This window comes from Megalobrama amblycephala, linkage group LG5 (genome assembly GCF_018812025.1).
Source record: "Megalobrama amblycephala isolate DHTTF-2021 linkage group LG5, ASM1881202v1, whole genome shotgun sequence".
In the NCBI taxonomy this organism is placed as follows: Eukaryota; Metazoa; Chordata; class Actinopteri; order Cypriniformes; family Xenocyprididae; genus Megalobrama; species Megalobrama amblycephala.
This window is the reverse complement of record NC_063048.1, coordinates 37,715,821-37,741,882: the sequence shown is the minus strand read 5'-3', so window position 1 is coordinate 37,741,882 and position 26,062 is coordinate 37,715,821. Positions and strand designations below refer to the sequence as shown.

General features: G+C 40.3%; 1 protein-coding gene and 1 pseudogene across 1 annotated transcript; both read left to right on the top strand.

Annotated features, from left to right (window-relative positions):
- Positions 1-14,584, top strand: part of LOC125269297 — a 49,738-nt pseudogene extending 35,154 nt beyond the window's left edge.
- Positions 14,585-19,452: 4,868 nt separating this feature from the next.
- LOC125269298 (stonustoxin subunit alpha-like) lies at positions 19,453-21,869 on the top strand. The gene is made up of 3 exons (XM_048192199.1): positions 19,453-19,898; positions 20,783-20,829; positions 20,903-21,869. Exons 1-3 carry the CDS (start codon positions 19,750-19,752, stop codon positions 21,457-21,459), a joined length of 753 nt encoding a protein of 250 aa, XP_048048156.1. The 5' UTR covers positions 19,453-19,749; the 3' UTR covers positions 21,460-21,869.
- The last annotated feature ends 4,193 nt before the right edge of the window (positions 21,870-26,062 follow it).

Sequence of the window (26,062 nt, the reverse complement as noted above, 5' to 3'; positions counted from 1 at the left end):
CATTTTTCCCCTCAAGGAACAAGGCGTTTGTATTCTCAACTACCTCGACGACTGGTTGATCCTGACCAGCTCCCGAGCGCAGTTGTGCGAACACAGGGATATGGTTTTAGCTCACCTCAGCCGGTTGGGGCTTCGGGTCAACTGGGACAAAAGCAAACTCTCCCCCGGGCAGAGGATCTCTTATCTCGGTCTCGAGCTAGACTCGGTCGCCCGGACTGCGCGCCTCACCGAGGAACGCGTCCAGTCGGTGTTGACCTGCCTGAGCACGCTCAAGCGCAGGACAGCGGCCCCACTGAAACTATTTCAGAGGCTCCTGGGGCATATGGCATCTGCAGCCGCGGTAACGCCGCTCGGATTGCTCCATATGAGGCCGCTTCAACACTGGCTTCGCGGCCGGGTCCCGAGATGGGCGTGGCAGCGTGGTACGCTCCGTGTCCCCGTGACACCGAGCTGCCGTCGCACCCTCATCCGGTGGTCGGACCCCTCATTCCTGCGGGCAGGAGTGCCCCTGGAACAGGTGTCCAGGCAAGCTGTGGTCTCCACAGATGCCTCCGCCACCGGATGGGGGGCCACGTACAACGGGCATGCAGCATCGGGTCTGTGGACGGGGCCTCAACTGCATTGGTATATCAATTGCCTCGAGTTGCTAGCAGAACGTCTTGCACTGGGCCGCTTCAAGGAGTTGCTGTCAGACAAGCACGTACTGGTCCGCTCGGACAGCACTGCGGCCGTTGCGTACATCAACCGTCAAGGTGGTCTACGCTCCCGTCGCATGTCGCAACTCGCCCGCCATCTCTTGCTGTGGAGTCAGAAGCATCTGAGGTCCCTTCGGGCCACTCATGTCCCACGTGTGCTCAACCGTGCAGCCGACGAGCTCTCACGGCAGCCTCCACTTGCGGGCGAGTGGCGGCTCCACCCCCAGGCGGTCCAGCTGATTTGGCAGCATTTCGGCGAGGCCCAGGTAGACCTGTTTGCCTCCCCAGAAACTGCCCACTGCCAGTGGTTCTATTCCCTGACCGGCGGCACACTCGTCACGGATGCCCTGGCACACAGCTGGCCCCAGGGTCTGCGCAAATATGCGTTTCCCCCAGTGAGCCTTCTCGCACAACTCCTGTGCAAGGTCAGGGAGGACGGGGAGCAGGTCTTGTTAGTGGCGCCGTACTGGCCCACTCGGACCTGGTTCTCGGACCTCATGCTCCTCGCGACAGCACCTCCCTGGCCGATTCCTCTGAGGAAGGACCTCCTGACTCAGAGACGGGGCACCCTATGGCACCCGCGTCCCGACCTGTGGAATCTCCACTTGTGGTCCCTGGACGGGATGCGGAGGTTCTGAGTGATCTCCCGCAAGCGGTCGTAGACACCATCACTTCCGCTAGAGCTCCTTCCACGAGGAGCCTCTACGCGCTGAAGTGGAACCTATTCGTCGAATGGTGCGCTTCTTGCCGAGAGGACCCCCGATTATGCTCGGTCAGATCCGTGCTTTCCTTCCTGCAAGAAGGGTTGGAGCGAAGACTGTCTCCCTCCACCCTGAAGGTGTATGTTGCCGCTATCGCTGCACATCACCACGCAGTTGAGGGTAAGTCCCTGGGGAAACACGATCTGATCGTCAGGTTCCTGAGGGGGGCGAGGAGACTAAATCCTCCTCGCCCTTTCTCCATACCCTCTTGGGATCATAATATCTCTTACATCTCTCCGGGGTCAGCCCTTCGAACCTTTGCAATCAGTCGAGTTAAAAGCACTGTCTCTCAAGACCGTCCTCCTGGTTGCATTGGCTTCTCTGAAGAGGGTAGGGGATCTGCACGCATTTTCGGTCGACGAATCGTGCCTAGAGTTCGGGCCCGGCGACTCTCACGTCATCCTGAGACCCCGGCCCGGATATGTGCCCAAGGTTCCTACCACTCCCTTCAGAGATCAGGTATTGAACCTGCAAGCGCTGCCTTCGGAGGAGGCCGACCCAGCCCTAGCTTGCTCTGTCCCGTCCGTGCTCTGCGTGTGTACGTGGACAGAACGCGAAGCTTCAGGACCTCAGATCAGCTCTTTGTCTGTTACGGAGGCCAGCAGAAGGGAAAGGCTGTCTCCAAGCAGAGGATGGCCCACTGGATAGTGGATGCCATCGCCTTGGCGTATGATTCCCAGGGCGTGCCTTGCTCGCTTGGGTTGAGAGCCCACTCCACCAGAGGAGTGGCCTCTTCCTGGGCGTTGGCTCATGGCACCTCGCTGACAGATATCTGTAGAGCTGCGGGCTGGGCGACACCTAACACGTTCGCTAGATTCTATAGCCTATGTGTAGAGCCGGTATCTTCCCGTGTACTCGCTTCCACTAGCCGGTAGACGCGTTGAACCCGCTCTAAGTGTCGGCTTGCAATGCCATTCCCACCCCCTGGGCCGGATGCGTGCATATTTTTGACTCCAGTCGTGTTCCCCGCTTGGTGAACCCTGTCGAGTTCCTCCACCTCCCCCTTCGGCTCGGACATTGCGGAGTGTCTGATGCCAGGCCTACATCCGTCGCTGACGCTGTCTGTTGGCTGGGGTCCATATGCCGTGACTCCTCTACGTGAGCGGTCCCATATGTGTAATCATCCACGGTTTAAAACTCCCTACGGGCGAGTCTGTGTCTTTCCCTTAGCAGAGCCAGCTCTGCTGTCACCTGTCAGATGAGTCTCCCCCTACCCAGGTGGAGCCATCCCAGGGACTCCATATGCGTACTGCCCCTTGGGCCAGTCCATATGTGTATTCTCCACGTAAATTCCTCCCCCTTGGGTAGGTAGTGGCCTCCGCAGCGTCCCCTACGGGTTCACTGTCCCAGTGTAGTCTAGTTTACTTAGTGGGTAGTTGTGGAACAGCAGTAGACTCTCTCGGCGTAAGCTCTCCCCCTTCACCATCCCAGCTAGTGCCATGGGCGGCAGAGCTTGCTCTGGGCACTGGAAGGGGTTTCGTAACTGTGGCGCTTTAGTTGGGATCCCAATTCGTCGGTCACTACTGACGTACGTCGAACGTGACCGACTGAAAGGGAACGTCTCGGTTACATATGTAACCCTCGTTCCCTGAAGGAGGGAATGGAGACGTACGTCCCGTCGCCACAGTTTCTGTACCCTCGCTGCTGCGCGGACACCAGTTGTCTCCTCAGCGAAAAACAGAGTGCGATTGCATCTGCTTCCTATTTATATACACCTGTCGGGGGCGGTGCGCATTATGAAAATATCGCACACCAATTCCATTGGCTTGTTTTAGTTCACTCGAAGCTGATAGGGCTCTCTAGCGATATCCCAATTCGTCGGTCACTACTGACGTACGTCTCCGTTCCCTCCTTCAGGGAACGAGGGTTACATACGTAACCGAGACGTTATATAGTGTTAGAGGCGGGGCCATGCTCGGGGGCTCCAGTGCGTCATCTGACCCCCGTTTTAGCTTCGCCCAAAAAATCCTTAACAAAGAATTGTTGAAAAACTGTTTAACGCTCTAACTTCACAATTCAGCACTACACAATTCACAGTCTTTGTAATGTGTTTCAGCAATACATTTGTAACATTTATAACGTGTCTAGAAACAATTCTCAGAATTGACTTTACAGGGACTTTAAGAAAAGTAACTGTTAGATTGCGAAGTAAGAAAGAAATTACACTATTTTACACCTCATAAGGAATAACAGTCAATTTTATTACGGTTATTTTTCTTAAATAAGACATCCTTGATGACGTATGCAGCCTTCAAATGCGATCTCCGGAGGACACAGCCTCCAAAATAGAGTGGTGCAGGTATGATGTCACGTTGTAGGCCAATTGGCAGTTAGCATCACACTGGTTCCCTCGACAAACCCAATAGGATTTTTCCATAGGCTTTTTGGATTATTGCAAAAAACAAGCTCTGCAATCAACACAGGTTTATGATAGTTACACATTTTATCCATCAAGATAATTTTCACAAATAAACATAACTTTTATGAATTTTGAAGCCTAAATGCAGTCGGCAGAAGTTAATAGCTAAAAGTAGGCTATAAACAAACTACACCACGGTCACTCGACTTCAACGTCACCATCACTAAAGTTCTGACAACTCTTTCAGTTTGTATTGAAAAACATTTTCCCAGAACGTTTGAGTTAGACTAGTTTATAAGAGCACTATTATGAGCATAATGAGGCTGTAAAAGCAGACTGAGCTTACCTTTTTGGTGTGGAGTACCCCCTGAGTCATTTAACATCCTTCTGCATACCCGCTCTCTTCCTTTCAATTCAGTGGCATGAGATTTTGTGACTTTTTTACATTATCTAAATGCACAAAAAATGGGCACACTCAGGGTCTTCTATATTGAAAAAGAATGGGAAAGGTATCCACCATAACATTGCCCAACATGAAATGTCAAATGTAATGAAAGCGGAATGAAACTGTGCTACTTATTTGTGCTTTACAGTGTTGGGAGTAACTCATTACAAAAAAAAAATGTAACAGAAATATATTACTTTTTGCTGTAACGCAGTAATATAACACATTACTAATACAATTTGGGTAATATTATACTTGTTACAATTTCAGTACAACAATGTTACAACAATGCATTTTAACCCGAAATTAAGTTGTGTTAGTTTTATTGGATATGAGATGGATAGCTACTCCCATTATTTTCAGAGAAAAGGAAAAGAATGTAATAGTCAAGTGCACTATTGCAATCTATGTGCGGCACTGAGGAAACTTTCTAGAAATAGCACTTGAAAAAACACCTGGACCGGTGCCACACTAATAACTATAATAACCGAGAAAGCTCGGAGAATAGAAAGAATGCGCCGGACGTTATCAATAATAACGGACTCACGCATGACTAATGTATTACTCCTGTTGGTCACTGTAATCGTCTTTACCATCATTACAATCGTCATCATCCATCAAAACTTTATTAGCGACAATGGTTTTCTTCTTCGACAATGTTACTACACAGCCCTGGGAGATCCAGTAAAGAAAACATCTAATGAGAAGCATTCGGTGCAGAGTTCTCCGTTATTAACCGTAGATATCATATCAAACAGCGCTTATGTGGAAAGTTAACCAGAAGAAATATTGTGCCATGAATGAACAAATTATAGAGGGCTTTCTGTCAACAAATTAGCAACATTTGCCATTTAATGTAGTAACACTAAGTGTAACCATTGAATTTTGGCAGGAATAGTAAAATGCTTTCAAGTACTTCTTTATACATCTTTTCCCAGCACTTCAAAACTCAAATAATATATTTAAATGTTATTTTTTTTAATGTGTTGACCAAAACATTTGTTCACCCCCCCCCCCCCAATTTTCATTTGAAAGTGAACTAATCCTTTAATTAGCTGGTTCCAGTGTGTTTAATTGGGGTTGGAGCTAAACTCTGCTGGACAGTGGCCCTCCATGACTGTGTTTGGAGACCTAAAACAATATCCAGAAAACACTCATATTTAATTTAGATCATCACTAAAGTAAATTTTCAGACAAAAACAACAACAACAAAAAACAATCATATGTAAGCTAATTGTGTAGTTGAGTAAATTTGTGGTAAATGGGTAAAAAAGTACCACATATCCTCAAAATGCAGCATAAATGTGTAGTTGAAAAGTAAATAAAAATATAATTATCTTTTGTATACATTTTTAAAAAATATTTTTATACAATAGCTGTGTAAATATGTGGGGTCCCAAAAGACCCCAAAGTCCCTGTGTGTAAAGGGGAAATGAGAAAATAATTTATTTACTGATTAAAGTGTCAAAGCTGTGAAAAGTGGAGATGAGCAGGAACTGTTACTGAGATCAATTCTGCTCCATCAACACTGTGACATTGAGTAAAACACTGAACCCAGAGTTACTCCAGCTGAACTGAACCTGTAATCAGTGATCTGTGACACACTGAATAAATGAAACATTTTACTTAAAGCAGACTTAAGAAAACACAGCAAATATAAATTACACAGCATATTTATTTCCATTGTTTTTTCTACATGAAATAACAGCAAGTCAAATTTGGATGAATAGAAATCAAATTTGTGGTTTTCCCTATATCCAAATTAAACTATATTGCCCAATCTTTTTATTATTTTCCAACATTACAACTGTATTTGTATGTATTTGTATTTGTGTGTGTGTGTGTATGTGTGTGTTATAAGGAAACAAATTTGTTTAATAATGACATGGGTATTACACTGGTATTATGACGTAAACATGACATATGAGGACATTTCATGAGTCCACATATTTAAAATAGCTTTAAAAACATACTAAACAATGTTTTATTAAAAATTTAAAAACTCAGATTGTTTTCTGTGTGTGTGTGTGTGTTTGTGTGTGTGTTTGTGTGTGTGTGTAGATTATCTGGCTGTATGGTGACAGAGGAAGGCTGTTGTTTTCTGGCTTCAGCTCTGAGTTCAAACCCCTCACACCTGAGAGAGCTGGATCTGAGCTACAATCACCCAGGACAATCATTAGTCAAGCTGCTCTCTGATCCAAACTACAGACTGGACAAACTCAAGTATGTTCAACACTAACAATCATCCTGTTGTGTGTTTGGATATGTGTGTGCTATAAATTCGTACACTATATTACCAAAAGTATTGGGACACCATTGGGTCATCATTGAATTCAGGTGTTCCAATCACTTCCATGGCCACAGCTGTATAAAATCAAGCACCTAGGCATGCAGACTGCTTCTATAAACATTTGTGAAAGAATGGGTCGCTCTCAGGAGCTCACTGAATTTAGGCGTGGTACCGTGATAGCTTGCCACCTGTGCAATAAGTCCATTTGGACTCTAGAGCAGTGGAGACGTGTTCTCTGGAGTGATGAATCAGCTTCTCTGTCTGGCAATCCGATGGACGATTCTGGGTTTGGTGGTTGCCAGGAGAACAGTACTTGCCTGACTGCATTGTGCCAAGTGTAAAGTTTGGTGGAGGGGGGATTATGGTGTGGGGTTGTTTTTCAGGTGTTGGGCTCAGCCCCTTAGTTCCAGAGAAAGGAACTTTTAATGCTTCAGCATACCAAGACATTTTGGACAATGCTCTCAACTTTGTGGGAACAGTTTGGGGATGGCCCCTTCCTGTTCCAACATGACTGCGCATCAATGCACAAAGCAAGATCCATAAAGACATGGATGAGTGAGTTTGGTGTGGAAGAACTTGACTGGCCTGCACAGAGTCAGCCTGACCTCAACCCGACAGAACACCTTTGGGATGAATTAGAGCGGAGACTGTGAGCCAGGCCTTCTCGCCAACATCACTGCCTGACCTCACAAATGCGCTTCTAGAAGAATGGTCAAAAATTCCCATAAACACATTCCTAATCCTTGTGGAAAGCCTTCCCAGAAGAGTTGAGGCTGTTATAGCTGCAAAGGGTGGACCAACTCCATATTAAACCCTACGGATTAAGAATGGGATGTCATTAAATTTCATGTGCACGTAAAGGCAGGCGTCCCAAAACTTTTGGCAATATAGTGTATGTACATAGATCTCTGCATACAGCACATATATACACATACATCAGTGGCGTGCGGTCCATATAAGCTCTGAATGCTCTGCACACCCAAGCTGTTTGTGGACTTAATATTAACATGATAAATTACTATTAAATCCCTTGTTTGAGGTATACCATAAAGCCTACATGATAAAATGTCTATAATTTATTTATTTCCCAAACAACAGTAATTTTCTTTACATCTGCCAGTTATAGAGACTTCGGGGTAAGTTGATCTACAGCAGCTTTTGCGCCTTCACTCTTTTGTTATGGAACGTGATGTCCATGCACCCCTTTCCACGAACATTAACAATGACCAGAACCACATGTTGTCTGTAATAGAAAAACAGAATGAGATAACATCAATGCTGGTGCATCAGCAATGTCTTGCATCACTGCCTAGGAGAGATATCCAAATATTTGATGGCGACCCTCTACAGTACCATTCTTTCTTGCAGTCTTTTGAACAAGTAATTGAGGAAAAGACTGACAATGCTGAATATAGCCTGCACTTTTTGGAGCAGTACACTAGGGGTCAACCACAACTTGTCAGGAGCTGTCAACATGTGACTGATGGCTCAGGATATGCAAAGGCAAAGACTTTACTGCATGAACACTTTGGAAATGAGCATATGGCCATCTGCCTATTTGAAAAAGGTCTCTTCATGGCCAGCAATTAAGTAAGAAGATGGAAAGGCTTTACATGCATAGAGTCTGTTCTTGCGCGGATATTGCAATGCCATGGATGAGGTTCATAGTCTGTGTGAATTGAATAGACCTGCCATTATGATTGCTGTGACAAAAATATTACCCTACAAACTGAGAGACAATTGGCGAACAGTGACATGTGACATTCAGGAAAGGCATCACAGGAGAGCTATGTTTGTTGATATTGTGACTTTTACAGAGTGCCAAGTGAAAATCATGACAGATCCTGTGTTTGGAAACCTACAGGATGCACCAATGTTGGTGGCAAATAAAGAAGGCAGCAGGACAAAATCATCTCGCTTAAGGGCTAAAGGAAATAGCTTTGCTACTGCTGCTACTACAGTTGAAAAGACACTAACAGAACACAAGGTTAAAAATGGAAATTTACCTGAAAAGACTTGCCTGTACTGCAAAGGTGGACACACATTGGAGTTCTGTACTCTGTTGGAGAAGAGAGCTCAAAGTGAGAAGATTGATTTCCTAAAAAAGACTGGAATTTGTTTTGGCTGTTTGTGTACTGGTCACATCAGTAATGAGTGTAGGAAACGTCTCTCTTGCAAAACATGTGGCTTAAGGGACCCTAGTATGCTTCACATCCACCACAAGGATAAGGAAGCAGATGTAGAGAAAAGCAAGAGCAACTCAGAGAGTGCAGTGTGCAGTTCTTTGATTACAGTTCAAACCAGTGGTCTTACTGGGGCCGGTGAACAAGACTTTAAGCTCGCCATCATACCAGTAAAGGTAAAATCAAAGAGTGGTCAAAGGATAGTGGAGACCTATGCTTTTTTGGACCAGGGCAGTTCAGCATCCTTCTGTACAATGGGTTTGATGGATAGACTGAATCTCTCTGGGAGAAAAACAAAGATTCTTTTGTGCACCATGGGTCAAGAAAGAATTGTGGACAGTTGTATTGTGTCGGACTTGGAAGTGGCTGGATTGGACAGTGGCTGGTACTGTGAAATGTCAGATATCTTCACACAATGTAGGATGCCTGTGAATAGGAGTAACATCCCACGACAGGAGGATCTGCATAAATAGCCTCATTTGAAACATGTTTACTTACCTGCGATAGATGCAGATGTGGAGCTTCTGATCAGCATGAACATGCCCAGAGCTTCCACACTCCTAAAAAGTTTTTAGGAGTGTTTTAGGAGTGTGGAAAAAGAGCCGTATGCCATCAAGACAATGCTTGGTTGGACGGTAAATGGACCTCTTGGTATCAGTCTGCAGTTACCATCAACAGAATTTCTGCTGTAACACTTGATGAACTCTGGAAACAACAGTTCAAGACAGACTTTCCAGAGTGCAGTCATGAAGAACAGCCAGGACTTTCAAGGGAGGACTGAATGTTCTTAGAAATGGTTAACAATACTGTGAAATTAATTGATAGCCATTACAGTATTGCCTTGCCTTTGAAGGACAGAAAGATAAGCATGCCAAACAACCGTAACATTGCAGAACAACACACCCTTAACCTGAAGAGAAGGTTTCTCAGAGATCCATTCTTCCATAAGGACTACACTGCCTTCATGGGTAACCTTCTATCCAGTGGCTATGCAGAGAGAGTGCCAATTACAGATCTGGCACGCAGTGATGGAAAGATATGGTATATCCCACATCGTGGGGTATACCATCCAAAGAAAGGGAAGATCCGAGTTGTCTTTGATTGTGCAGCATCATTTCAAGGCACATCACTCAACGCACAACTTCTTAGTGGTCCTGATCTGACTAGTACGTTGATTGGAGTCCTGACCAGGTTCAGGAAAGTGCCTGTTGTTCTGATGTCTGACATGGATGATGCAAGTGAGGAAGGATATGGTACTGTTACCTATCTCCTGCTGCTCAATGAACACTCTCAGGTACACAGTGCCTTCATAATGGGAAAATCCAGGGTGGCACCTTTAAAGCCTGTTACTATCCCACGTATGGAGTTAAAAGCTGCTGTTGTAGCAGCTCGTATGGACAAACTGTGGAGAAAGGAGCTAAGACTACAGCTTCAAGACTCTGTTTTATGGACAGACAGTACCTCTGTATTAAAATACATTAAGAATGAAACTTCAAGATTTCAAATCTTTGTGGCAAACCGGGTCTCAGAAATTCTCAAGGTTTTTTTGACACATCTCAGTGGAGATTTGTGAACACTGCACACAATCCTGCAGACCTTGTCTCCAGTGGTGTGAGGGCAGAGCCATTTCTAAATAACAAAACTTGGATATCCGGTCCCTCATTTCTCTTGCAATCAGAAGAAGACTGGCCTGTTAACCCAGATGAATTGCAACAACTTCCATTTTAAGATCCTGAGGTCAAGGTATCAGCTGTAATTGGAGTTTCTGCAATAAGGGAGGAAAATGATGCTGTGACTTGTTTGATCAACCGTACCTCATCTTGGACACTTCTAATAAGAGTGATAAGCTGGATTCTAAGGCTCTGTTTTTAAATCTCAAGAAAATGAAGGAGTTCACTGCACGTCTTACTCAGTCTGCATCAGATGTAACTCAACAGGAAGATGTTCTCACCAAGGACATGTGTGATTTCAGAAACAAGCTCTGTGGTGGTTATTTCTCATTGTGAGAGATCAGAGAAGCTGAAATTGAAATCATGTTCTGTCAGAGAAAAAAGTTCTCAGAAGAGTTCTCCTGCCTCCAAAAGGGAGAAGGTATGAAAAGAAACAGCCATATATATATATATATATATATATATATATATATATATATATATATATATATATATATATATAAGCTCAATCCAATATTGGAAGATGGTGTGTTAAGATTTTGGGGATGGCTAAGAAAGGCTGCCATGCCTGAAGAGTCAAAACATCCTGCCATTTTAACTAAAGACCTTCATATCGCTGATCTCATCTTACAACATATTCATCGAGAGGTTGGCCATGGAGGTAGAAGTCATATGTTGTTAAGACTACGCCAGAAATACTGGATCCCTAGTGTTAGTGGTTCTATTAGGAAGATCTTAGCATGATTTGTGGTGTGTTGGCGGCTACAGGGAGCTGCAGGTCAACAGCAGATGGCAGACTTGCCTGAAGATAGAGTTTCTTCAGAAGAACCTCTTTTCAGTTATGTTGGAGTCAACTACTTTGGGCTGTTTGAAGTCAAACATGGAAGGAGTCTAGTGAAAAGATATGGAGTTATCTTCACGTGTTTGGCAATAAGAGCAATACACATTGAAGTTGCTTCATCACTGGACACAGATTCTTGCATTAATGCATTGCGATGCTTCATCGCAAGACGAGGACAGGTCAAGGAGTTATGGTCAGACAATGGCACCAACTTTGTCGGTGCAGAACAGGAGTTGAGACGAGCCATTGAAGGATGGAACTTGGAACAGATCAATGATACTCTTGTTAAAAGGAATTAAATGGACCTTCAACCCTCCCACTGGATCACATCATGGAGGAGCATGGGAGAGGTTGATTCGTTCTATCAGAAAGGTCCCTAATTCTACTTTGAGGACACAAAATCTCGATGAGGAAGCATTTCACACAGTGCTCTGTGAAGTGGAATCAGTTCTTAACAGTAGACCCATCACCAAGAAATCCACAGATCCAAATGACCTGGAAGCATTGACTCCGAACCACCTTCTGCTTCTTAAAACTAAACCATGTCTACCTCCTGGGCTGTTTCAGAAAGAGGACATGTATGCACAGCGAAGATGGAAGCAAGTCCAATACATGGCCGACCTATTCTGGAAAAGGTGGACTAAGGAGTATTTACCACAATTGCAGGAATGACAGAAATGGACAAAGATCAAGCGGAATTTCATTCCTGGAGGCATCATACTTGTACTGGATGATTCTGCACCCTGCAACTCCTGGATCATTGGAAAGATAACCGAAGTGGTTCCAGACAGAAGAGGACTCGTGAGACAAGTCTGGATTAAGACACAAACCAACCGTATATGCAGGCCTGTAACCAAGATCAGCCTTCTTCAGGAGTCAGCTGAATCATGTTGCAATACTTGGATAATATGACTTTTGACTGTATTGACTGGACTATTTTTGACTTTTTTCATCAGAGAGAAAACAGAAGATTAAATCCCCTTTTTATAATGGACTATAAATAAACATTTTTTTGTGTATTCCACTGCCTGTGAAATGTATATATAATTATTACTGTGTATTAACTGTAATAATTTTATTATTTTGAACACATTTTTTTTTTGGTCACTTATGGTGACCAAAAAAAAGCCAGTGCCACAGTTTCCTCAAAATTATAATCACGATTATTAATCATGTAAGGAAAGGAAAAATTATATACCAATTATCAATGTAAAGCTGCTTTGACACAATCTGCATTGTAAAAAGCGCTATATAAATGAAGGTGACTTGACTTGACTTGACTTGATTACTGCACCTGGTGGTGGTGGAAGTAGTAAAAGTATATCCTGTGTTCACCTGTGTGTTTGTTCAGGGAGAGAGGGGGTGATGGGGGAAGGCTTATTTTTGCTGACCGCTAAAGCTTCTAATGGAGTTTATCATGACTTTTGGATGCATGTATTGGATTTATTATTGTTTCTCGTGCAAATAAATTTAGAAACAAAGTATTTGGATCCGTGATTACTGCAAGCGCGTCCAACAAGTTAGTTTCCCCTACTCAGCCTCTCAGCGGCAAAATTTTACGGTCTTCAAGATAGTCGCCAATACTGAGTTTGAGATATAGTTCATTATTTTCCAGGTCTTAAGTTATATGATAACTTTTGTGTGACAAACAGACAAAAATTTAAGTCATTCACATGTTCCTTATAACCTCAGTTCAGACTTCTCATGTTTGCAATTTAAAAATGTTACTTAATTTATCTGTTCTTGTTAAATTAACATGAGCATGATGATGAGAAAATCATGAGATGAGAAAATCATTTTCAATATAATACCCACTTATATTTTTATAAAAAAATCATTATGTCAAATAATTGACAATTGTTTTTATAGTGTGGACCATGGAGGAGAGATCAGAATTACAGCAGGAATACAGAAATGTAGGACACATACACACACACACTCACACACACACACACACACACACACACCTTTATCATTATTATTGTTTTGTTGTGTTATAAATGTTATAATCTCTCTTGTGTTCAGATGCATGTGATCTCACACTGGATTTAAACACAGCAAACACGCATCTCACTCTGTCTGAGAGGAACAGAAAGGTGACACGTGTGAGAGAGAAGCAGTCGTATCCTGATCATCCAGAGAGATTTGATGAGTTTGCTCAGGTTTTGTGTAGAGAGAGTCTGACTGGACGCTGTTACTGGGAGGCTGAATGGAGTAGGTGGGTTAATATATCAGTGATGTATAAAGGAATCAGCAGGAGAGGAGGGATTTATGACTGTGTGTTTGGATACAATGAAAAGTCCTGGAGTCTGGGCTGGTTTAATAACAGTTTCACTGTCAGACACAATAATAAGAGCAGAGAAATATCTGCTCCTTCACGTGTCTCTAACAGAGTAGGAGTGTATCTGGACTGGTCGGCCGGCACTCTGTCCTTCTACAGAGTCTCTGACACACACACACTCACACACTTACACACATTCAACAGCACATTCACTGAACCCCTCTATGCTGGATTTGGGGTTGATTTTGGTGGTTCAGTGTCTCTGTGTGAGATTAAACATCTTCCTGTGAGAAACAACTGAGACACACAGATGAGTGAAGGAAACACACTCACATTATCTCTCTCTTTAACTCACACAGCTGTAAACTCTTTCTCTCTTCTCATCTTAATTTCAGTGTGTATACAGAAACACACATTGACTTCAGTTTAAATGAGACCCACCACAGACTTCTAAATTAACCATTTAACCATGTTTGTGCCATTGGCCTCAGAAAAGCTTCCTGGCGTTGTCTTTGTCGATATGGCGGTGTCAGTTCTGTCGGAGTATTTGCTTTAGTGGTTGAATTAAGCGTCGTTCATGTTTCATAATCAGTAGAATAGTGTCTCTTGCTCACTAATGAGTGATTTTTCACAGTGTGATATTACTGAAAGCCTTGATTCTCTAATGCAGAACATGTTGAATATGTACATGTAAGTTTCTTATGTATTATTTGTAATTTTATGTTTAATTGGTTGTCGTTTCACATGGATACGGGGCATTGGTTGTTATGGGCATTCAGACCTTATGAATTATTATTTTAGTTTAAGTGCTTCTTTTTGTGTTTTGAAGTTCTTTACACTGTTGTTGAGACTTTAATGAAGAATAAACAGCTTTACTCTTTGTGTCAGTAATAAAAAATGATGTTGATTGAATACTTTATCTAATATGTTATATGACTGACAGGGAATCAGAAATGTATGTTAAAATGTACTTTAAAATAGGCAAGTCTTATTGAGACGTTTTATTAAATGTTCTAACTATTTATTCAAAGAGAAATGAATAAATGATCATCCACATCATGTCTGAAGTTTATGGTCATATTTTATATTCATGCTCATGCAAATTCAATTCAACTTTCAAATGTTGTATGTAGATCTATTTTACAGTGAATAATGAAGAAATATAACAATATCATTGCAATATTTTATAGATCACAAGTCCTTACAGCAAGAATGAGGTTGCAAAATATATTTATAGACAAAACTGTAACAGTTCAACAAGGTTTCATTTGTTTACATTAATGCTTTAGCTGATATGAATAGCTAATTAGCTAACAAAAATTAGGAATATTTTAAAAAAATAATTAATCCTTGTTATTGTTTGTAAAAAAAAATAATTGTGTTAGTTTACACTGCATTATTGCTAACAAATGTAACTTTGCATCTCAAAAATGTATTAATAAATCTTCAAATTACCATTGACTAAGACTGATAAATGGTTACCTTATTTTACTAATGGTTACTAATATTGACAAATGAAACCTTATTTTAAAGTGTAATTAAGTGTAAAAAATAATATAGTGCAGCTACATGAATACAGTCCTACTTCAACAGCACATAATTGTATTCTTATAAATATAGTGATACTTTCTGTTCTAATATCAGCAAAAACCGCCGACAGATTCAACATCTAATGAGCAGAACAGATATAAAGGATATAAACACTGAGAAAGTGAGTTAAACCAAAAACACTTTATTGGTCACACAGCGGATACAGAAACAAACAGGTGAGGATAGCTGCATGTCGCTGTACTGTGAAGTCGCTTGTTCCTAATGCTGTCTGTCTATGTCATTAGTATGACTGATCATATCTATAGAAAATTAAAACTAAGAAATCATTCTAATTTCACTAGGAATTAGACTAATTAGAATAATTTAAAAAGTAACATTAGCCTATGCTGTTGGAGAGTGTTGTGGCTGCAGTTAAATCTTTAACTAGATTGACGATCAATCTATCAACAAATTAAATTCACTCGTGCTGTCAAAAATTACTAAAACGTCATTCGAATTTGACAAATAATCAATTTTCATAAAGTTGAAATTTCTGAAATTTTGTCACGTGTCTCGTCGCTTGAAGTGCGCATCGAGGGCGCATAGCGGCCACAAAGGGGGCGCTCGTGAGCACCCTTCTGAAACCTAAAATGATGAGATGGTCCTCACTGCAGAACATAAGATCCAATGGGCGAGGTTGGATCTTCCCACTTTCCATAGCTCTAAACCTACCCATTTCCACCCCCTGGTTCTAGATTCAATTCCTCCCACTTTCATGCCCGCCTCCGCCCCTTGGATCTCGAGTGTTCTGCAGTGAGGGGCTACTGAAAATGATTAATGGGGCACCGTACGGTCTCCTGGACTCTCGGACACACGTACGCGGCAGCCATTGTACAAGTCCACAAGACAGAAAGTGCATAGAAGTGTGCTATTTGGGATTCAGCCACTGTTTCCACACACTTCATTTGACTCCATTTTGTGGAAGAAGAACATGAGCTGTTTGTGAATAATGTGAATCAGTTTGAGAACAGATCAGTTTAATGCTGTTATCTAGAGACTGAATGGATTTATGAACTGAATGAAGTTTGTGTTTGATGTTCTTCATCATTGAGATAGAGGTAGGTTTGAACAAACACATTTCTGGATTCATTCTCAAATACATCTGTTTGTGTAAATACTTATATGTCTGCCCTATAGTGTAAAAGTAGCCTTTAACCCAGCTAACAAAAATGAGTTCTTCGATTGTTTTGCTTATGTTCCCATTAAAGCCGAGTTCAGACTGCACGATTTTAGCCCCGATTTTGGCTCGCCGAAAGGCTTTGGGAAATCGCCGACAAATGCCCGAAATCATAGGCAAATCGGTGCTCGTTCACGCGAGTGACAATCACGCAGTGTGAATGAGCAAAGACGCGATCTGAGAGAATCGCCGACGAGTCGCCGACGCCCGTGAGATATTTGGCATGCTAAATATCTGGACCTGTCGGCGATTCAAAATCCTGCTGTGTGAAAAGTGTTCTGACTGAAAACTACATCGGCAATGACCGACAGCCAATGAGAGAGCAAGATACAGAGCAGCGGGGAGTTCGGGGAGGAGTTATAAACCAAAATATCAGCAAGCATGGCTTCGTACATAAACATTACAATTCTATCAAACAGAAATAAAGCACAAACCTTTGCTTGACCATCAACAGCAGCACATTGAAAAGTTAAGTATGTATTTACCTCCAACTCTCATTGCAGAACACACAATCCACAGTCTCCCCAACCATTTCCTCCTCCATATTCTTCTTTTCTTGTTTTCGCTGCAAATCAGCGCACCGGCAATTCATATTGCAAGCTTCTTGCGGGATACCATTTTTAATAATAATAATAACTCCGGTCCTGCACGCATGATATCACGTTGTTTCCTTGTCACATCTCGCGTGTGTTTGGTTGTTAAACGTGGTTTGCATGCCAGACAGAGTTGTCTGCGATTCTTCCTATTGTAAAGTCACGCAGTGTGAAAACTTCTGTCGCCGATCCATCGTGCAGGGCTGAGTTTTAATCTAGATTTAAACTGACAGAGTGTGTCTGCTTCCCGAACAATGCTAGGAAGATTGTTCCAGAGTTTAGGTGCCAAATAGGAGAAGGATCTACCACCTGCGGTTGATTTTGATATTCTAGGTATTATCAGCTGGCCTGAATTCTGAGATCGCAATAAACGTGAAGGACTATAATGTATTAAGAGCTCACTTAGGTACTGGGGAGCTAAACCATTTAGTGCTTTGTAAGTAAGTAGCAAGATTTTAAAATCTATACGATGTTTAACAGGAAGCCAATGCAGTGACGACAGAACTGGGCTAATATGGTCATACTTCCTAGTTCTAGTAAGAACTCTAGCTGCTGCATTTTGTATGAGCTGTAGTTTATTTATCAAGCGAGCAGAACAACCACCCAGTAGAGCGTTACAGTAGTCTAGCCTTGAGGTCATGAACGCATGAACTAACTGTTCTGCATTCTTCATTGAGAGCATATGTCGTAGTTTAGATATATTTTTCAGATGGAAGAATTACTGGTCATCCAGTTTTTTATATCAGCTATACATTCTGTTAATTTAGCGAATTGGTGATTTTCGTCAGGGCGCGAAGAAATATAGAGCTGAGTATAATCAGCGTAACAATGAAAACTAACGCCATGCTTCCTAATGATATCTCCCAAGGGTAGCATGTACAGAGTAAAAAGCAATGGTCCTAGTACTGAGCCTTGCGGTACTCCATATTTAACTTGTGATTGATATGACATCTCATCGTTTACTACTACAAACTGATAACGGTCAGATAAGTAAGATTTGAACCATGCCAATGCAATTCCACTAATGCCAACATAATTTTCGAGTCTGTTTAGAAGAATATTGTGATCGATAGTTTCAAATGCAGCACTAAGATCCAGTAACACTAATAGAGAGATACAACCACGATCTGATGATAAGAGCAAATCATTAGTAACTCTGACGAGAGCAGTCTCAGTACTATGGTACGGTCTAAATCCTGACTGGAAATCTTCACAGATACTATTTCTTTCTAAAAAGGAACATAGTTGTGATGAAACTGCCTTTTCTAGTATTTTTGACAGAAAAGTGAGATTTGAGATCGGCCTGTAATTGACTAATTCTCTAGGATCAAGTTGTGTTTTTTTAATAAGAGGTTTAATAACAGCCAGCTTAAAGGTTTTTGGTACGTATCCTAGTGATAAAGATGAATTAACAATATTAAGAAGAGGATCTATGACCTCTGGAAGCATCTCTTTCAATAGCTTAGTCGGTCAGCGTTCCCCCGTCATTATAAAGGGAGCGCTCTTTGCGCGCATTCTGCCTTACCAAACCATGCAGCAGCAGCTTGCTTTTCTGTTGAAACTGTTATTTGTGAAAGCTGATGCTTTAATCACAAATATTTTATCGTAAGCGTTTATGCTGGGATGTTATGGCGACACATAACTTAATATTTAATGTAAATTGGATGTGCTGACAATTTATTTAGACTACTTTTATGCTGGATTTTGCGAGAAACTCATACAGGTTTGGAACAACATAAGGGTGAGTGAATTTTTAATTTTGGGGTCAACTATCCCTTTAAAGGATTAGTTCACTTTCAAATTAAAATTTCCCGATAATTTACTCACCCCCATGTCATCCAAGATGTTCATGTCTTTCTCTCTTCAGTCGAAAACAAATTAAGGTTTTTGATAAAAAACATTCCAGGATTTTTCTCCATATAGTGGACTTCACTGGACACCAAATGGTTGAAGGTCAAAATTACAGTTTACAGCGATTCCAGATGAGAAATAAGAGTCTTATCTAGAGAAACCATCACTCATTTTCTATTTTTTTTTTAAATTTTACGTTTTAACCATAAATGATCATCTTGAACTAGCTCTCTTCTTCTTCTTCTCTATTTGAATTCAAGCAGTGTAGACACTGCTAAGTGTATTACTGCCCTCCACAGGTCGAAGTTTGAACTAAATTGTCATATACAATATGCTAGTGCAATTATATAACAATTATTTCAAACTTTAACCTGTGGAGGGCAGTAATACACTTAGCAGTGTAATGCACTTAGCAATAGAGAAGAAGAAGAAGAGAGCTAGATCAAGATGAGCATTTATTGTTAAAACTTATATAATTTTTTATTTATTTCTTTATTTATAGAAAATGAGTGATGGTTTCTCTAGATAAGACCCTTATTCCTCGCCTGGGATCGTGTAGAACGCTTTGATACTGCAATAAAACTGTAATTTTGACCTTCAACTGTTTGGGCTCCAGTGAAGTCCACTATATGGAGAAAAATCCTGGAATGTTTCCATCAAAAACCTTAATTTGTTTTCGACTGAAGAAAGAAAGACATGAACATCTTGGATGACATGGGGGTGAGTAAATTATCAGGAAATTTTAATTTGAAAGTGAACGAATCCTTAAGGAATCACACCAACTATAAAGTACACAAGTGGTATATTTATTTCCATTGGTTTTTCTACATGAAATGACAGCAAGTTAAATGTTTATGAATAGAAATCAAAATCAAAATTGTGGTTTTCCCTATATCCAAATTAAACTATATTGCTTAATCTTTCTTTTTACTTTCCAACACTACAACTGATACAATATATTTGACTGTTTGCGTGTGTGCGTGTGTGTGTGTGTGTGTAGATTATCTGGCTGTATGGTGACAGAGGAAGGCTGTTGTTATCTGGCTTCAGCTCTGAGTTCAAACCCCTCACACCTGAGAGAGCTGGATCTGAGCTACAATCACCCAGGACAATCATTAGTCAAGCTGCTCTCTGATCCAAACTACAGACTGGACAAACTCAAGTATGTTCAACACTCACAATCATCCTGTCATGTGTGTTTGGACGTGTGTGCTATAAACTCATATGATCATAGATCCCTGCATACAGCACATATATACACATTCATACTGCACAGGAAAATAAGGATGTCTTGAACTCTGAGACTGAAGATGATCTTGATTCAGATCAACAGCTGCTTGTGACTCATAACAGCAGCATCTGAGAAACAGACTCAATCTCTGATCCCAAAACATCAATTCAAAGCTTGTTGCTGCACTAGAAAGTAAATTCTCAGTGCTGTCAGAGACATGAAGCAAAAACAGATACAAGATACAGACTCAGAGATCACAGTCTAAATGAGAAGAAATGATATTTGTCCTCATGATACTGAAAAAAGCAGAGCATCTGAACAGCAAGAGATTTCTGCAGTTAGTAGATGAATATCAGTTATTGATTAAAACACTTGAACAAATGAAAGGATAAAGACACAATTGATCAGTGAATGTAAAGGTGAGTCTGTAGATCAAGACTTGAGGATCTTATTCAGTGATAGAGGCTGTGAATCAGGAACTACATCAAATGATGGAGGACAGACAGAAGATCTCAAAGGATCTTCACCAGAAGAGACACCGGCCTGAGTTTGAGATATAGATCACTATTTTCCAGCTCTTAAGATAAATGATAACTTTTGTGTGACAAACAGAATAAAATTTAAATCACTCACATGTTCCTCATGAGCTCAGATCAGACTTCTCATGTTTGTGATTAAAAAATGTTACTTAATTTTGTCTGTTTTTGATAAATGTTTCTGAGTGTTAAGATGGGAAAATCATTTACAATTTAATACCCACTTTTAGTTTAATAAAAAAATCATCATGTAAATTGATTGACATTTTGTTTTTATAGTGTGGATCATGGAGGAGAGATCAGGATCACAGCAGGACCACAGAAATGTAGGACACACACACACCTTGTTCATTGTTGTTTTGTTGTGTTATAAATGTTATAATGTCTTCTTGTGTTCAGATGCATGTGATCTCACACTGGATTTAAACACAGTAAACACTCGTCTTGCTCTGTCTGAGAGGAACAGAAAGGTGATGTGTGTGGGAGATAATGAGCCGTATCCTGATCATCCAGAGAGATTTGATGAGTGTCTTCAGTTTCTGTGTAGAGAGAGTCTGACTGGACGCTGTTACTGGGAGACTGAATGGAGCGGGTGGGCTGATATATCAGTGGCATATAAAGGAATCAGCAGGAAAGGATTGAAGTATGACTGTTTGTTTGGATACAACGAAAAGTCCTGGAGTCTGGACTGTTTTTATGAGAGATTCACTGTCAGACACAATAATAAGATCACAGTCATATCTGCTCCTTCACGTCTCTCTAACAGAGTAGGAGTGTATCTGAACTGGTCGGCCGGCACTCTGTCCTTCTACAGCGTCTCTGACACACACACACTCACACACTTACACACATTCAACAGCACATTCACTGAACCCCTCTATGCTGGATTTAGGCTTTATTATGATAGTTCAGTGTCTCTGTGTGAGATTAAACATCTTCCTGTGAGAAACAACTGAGACACACAGATGAGTGAAAGAAACACACTCACATTATCTCTCTCTTTAACTCACACAGCTGTAAACTCTTTCTCTCTTCTCATCTTAATTTCAGTGTGTATATAGAAACACACACACTGATTTCAGTCTAAATGAGACACACCACAGACTTCTATTGTGTTTCTATAAAGACATTTGAATGCGGCTCAACAGGAGTTTAGTCTTTCTGAGTCTCTGAGCGCCACCTGGGCTGCGTTCCACTCCAGTTTTAGACACGCACTCGCGAACTTCCCTACACACTTCCCCTTGGGGGAATCTATGCCGCCATTTTGAAGTGCGTTTCACTTGGTGAAGTGGACGAGGGAAGTTTTAACCGAGGGAGCGAGTCTACTTCACATGTACACTTCAGGCAGCTCCATAACCCACAATGCAACACGATTATGACATCACCGCATATCGCGTTTAATTTACCGTACCACAAACAATTCTATGATATATTAATTCTTTTTTTAAACATTTAAAACACACATATATACATATAGAATGCTGTATTAAACAAATTTGTAAGGGGAAAAAATAAATAATAAATCAGCTCCATTGCGGATTCCAAGTGATCAAGGGATTAGGACGTTCCAGTTCAGCCTATTGCAAGGTTCCGCCAGAAGTGGGCACTCGTGCAACGTAAGCAATGACGTACATCCGAGTCAACGAGGCCGAGGGAAGTTAGCGAGGGAAGGGCTTTTAAAAACCGAACTGGAACGCAGCCCTGGAGGAAGATTGAGTTTCTCGCTCACAGGAAACAGTTATTAGCCAGTGTTTGCTCTGTTACCATGGTAACTGAGGGTCAGGTCAGAGGTCATCTTCTAAACACACTTCATCACAAATGTTAAAGGCTGTGGAGCTCATCTTACTATATACAAGCAATCATTGTAATTTTCAACCAATAATTAATAAAAAGCTTAATAAATATATTCTGTTTTACAAATATATGAACAGAGAACTAAAAAAATGCTGTTTCTGTAATTCTGTTTAATAAAAACTTATGTTTGTCTGAAAGACAATATTTGTTTGAATGTCTGTAAATTGTGATATGAGTTTACAGATTTACTTCATTCCTGCATTTTCCAGTCAGTTAAAACAACATTTTGGTTTGATTGAATCATGGATCTCAGTGAAAGCAGTGCTAACTCTACTCCAGAGCAGGGTTTCATAACCCCGGGTAAAAAGCAGTGCTAACCCCGCTTCTAAATTACAAGTGTGAAATGTTTCTTTACCCGGGGTTAAAAGCGGTGATGATAACCCAGGGTTAAGTGCAGTGAAAAGCCCTTTTGTGACATCGTAGTTGTAGTTCAACATTCATCTGGTTCAAATCCTCACAGCCTTTAACAGAAAGTTATCATTAACTCAATAGAGTACCTCAGAGATGACATGTTTTTTGTAGGCCAACCCAGAAGTTAGTGGCGCACGGGTTCCCTCGATCGAAAGCCTATGCATTTTTCCCATAGACTTTTGTAAAATTGCAAAAAATAAGCTCTTTGTTTAACAAAGGGTTATGATGCTTACACGTTTTGTCTATCAAGATAATCTTTACAAGTTAACACAACATTTATACATTTTGAAGCCTAAATAAAGTCGTCAGATATAAAAAGCTAACAGTAGGCTATAAACGGACTACAGCACACCATGGTCGCGCATCAACGTCGTCACCACCAATCTTCCTCAAACTTTATTTAGAAAACAACGTTATTTACAAACATGCTTGGTGATTATGATCTGCGCTTTATGAATACTTATCCACTTTTTCATGAGAAATGCTGTCCAAATGTCCTGTTTGTCATGATGACGTCTAAAGTCCCCACCAGAGGAAGTAGTCCCTTTTAGCAACTTGTTAGCAACCGCCGTTTTTAAGACACAATAAAGGTTTAAAAAAAATCACAAGCAGGTTATAACTGGTGTGTTTTATATCATAGATCAAAACGTGAAAATATTTAGAGGCTTTGTTAACCACAGACCTTATTTCAGACGATTTAGCAAAAACCCATTAAAAAAACCCATTGACTTAAGGCCGATGGAACTGGAAGTCTAAAATGCTAAAACTCACTTCCGGGTTTTGCATACAAAACTATGTCATCTCTGAGGCACTCGATTAACATGTTACATGTCAGTGTTTATGATAATGTCTTTATTCATATTATTTTATTAACTATAATTCTTTTACATGTAATTGATTTCTTTGATCATTTATATATTTTCTACTATATGCTCTGATATGTTTGATTATTTCCAAATGTATGATCTTTGGTATTTTCCATTAAAATTGATCATGTTATGTTATATATCAAAATATGTCTGTTTCCATCTCTGCAGACATGAGATTTGTGTAAATCAGTTTGTGTAAATCTATTTAGGGTTCAGAGAATTTATTTTGTTCCACATTAATTTCACACATGTCTGGTACAAATATGTGGCTTTGTTTCATTAATACAGTGTGTACTTTTTTTCTTTATTTACCCCTAAATAAGGGAAAAATGTGACAACATGCCCCATAGGTGAGGCACATTGTAACATGACCGTTTGGCAGCTAAAATGTTATCTGATTTAATTAAAATATATATACATGACAAACTAAAATATTTTGCCAATAAAAGACTTTTTTTTTTCATATAAAATAATAGCATTTAGTTTTTTTTTAGTTTTTTTATTCGAATTTAAATAATTTTGTAGTTTGACAATGAACACTCTGTAAAACTATACAGTCTAGATCAAAACAATACAGACAAACAGATGAAGAAACACATTCAGACATTCAGAAAAACACAGAGCTGAACAAAACACTCTCCTTCCTCCACTCACAGCTCTCACAGAACAGGGGATAAATACTGTAGATGAGCCAGTACAAATGCTGAACATTTCTTGAAATAATATTTTCTAATATTTTCCCCCCATGATTTCTCAACAGAAGTTCATAAAAGTTAATTATGCCAATTATATCAGTAACTGTACAGAATATCATAGTTCTAATAGTGAGAAACATTATAGCTCACACTGTGTTGCATCCTGGACAAATACTGTGACATAATATCTAGTATAATTTCTTACCGTATCGTGTGTGTGTGTGTGTGTGTGTGTGTGTGTGTGTGTGTGTGTGTGTGTGTGTGTGACAATCTGGTTGAACATTTCTGTAGTGACACTAGCTCAAATATCAGCCGTTTCTTGGAAAGTTCAGGGGGAACTTGCATTGCAATTGCAGAAAATAGAGGTATATACAATATTAATGTGGATAATTCCCTCGTGGAAGGCATTTCTCTATCCCTTTACTTCTCCATGAGGAAATCTTTACCGTACACCCTTGTTTGTACTTGTGTGTGGCATGCGAGACCCGTAGAGCTGTTCTCTTTCTAATGTTCACCTCAGTGTTGTCACTGGCATTGTCATGCATGATAAATGTGTAAAGTGTGTTTATGTGCTGTAGAATATCAGGATTTTGTGAGTGCACTTTATTTCAGACTTCATCATCTGTCTGTAAACACTTCGCCTTTGCTCACTTTAACCGTTTTTGTGCCATTGGCCTCAGAAAAGCTTCCTGGCGTTGTCTTTGTCGATATGGCGGTGTCAGTTCTGTCGGAGTATTTGCTTTAGTGGTTGAATTAAGCGTCGTTCATGTTTCATAATCAGTAGAATAGAGTCTCTTGCTCACTAATGAGTGATTTTTCACAGTGTGATATTACTGAAAGCCTTGATTCTCTAATGCAGATCATGTTGAATATGTACATGTAAGTTTCTTATGTATTATTTGTAATTTTATGTTTAATTGGTTGTCGTTTCACATGGATACGGGGCATTGGTTGTTATGGGCATTCAGACCTTATGAATTATTATTTTAGTTTAAGTGCTTCTTTTTGTGTTTTGAAGTTCTTTACACTGTTGTTGAGACTTTAATGAAGAATAAACAGCTTTACTCTTTGTGTCAGTAATAAAATGATGTTGATTGAATGCTTTATCTAATATGTTATATGACTGACAGGGAATCAGAAATGTATGTTAAAATGTACTTTAAAATAGGCAAGTCTTATTGAGACGTTTTATTAAATGTTCTAACTATTTATTCAAAGAGAAATGAATAAATGATCATCCACATCATGTCTGAAGTTTATGGTCATATTTTATATTCATGCTCATGGGTGATTTCAAATGCTGTAAGTATATAGATCTATTTTATAGTGAATAATGAAATATCATTTAATAATATCATTAATTTTTGCAATAGTTTATAGATCATGAGTCCTTCAGTAAGAATGAGGCTGCAAAATATATTTATAGACAAAATGGTAACAGTTCAACAAGGTTTCATTTGTTTACATTAATGCTTTACCTAACATGAATAGCTAATTAGCTAACAACAGAGCAATATTTTTTAAAGTTATAATAAATCCTTATTGTTAGTAAAACATTTAATTGTTTGTGTTAGTTTACAGTGCACTAATGATAACAAATATAACTTTGCATTTCAAAAATGTATTAATAAATCTTAAAATTACCATTGACTAAGACTAATAAATAGTTACCTTATTATAGTAAATCATGTTAACTAATATTGTCAAATGAAACCTTATTTTAAAGTGTT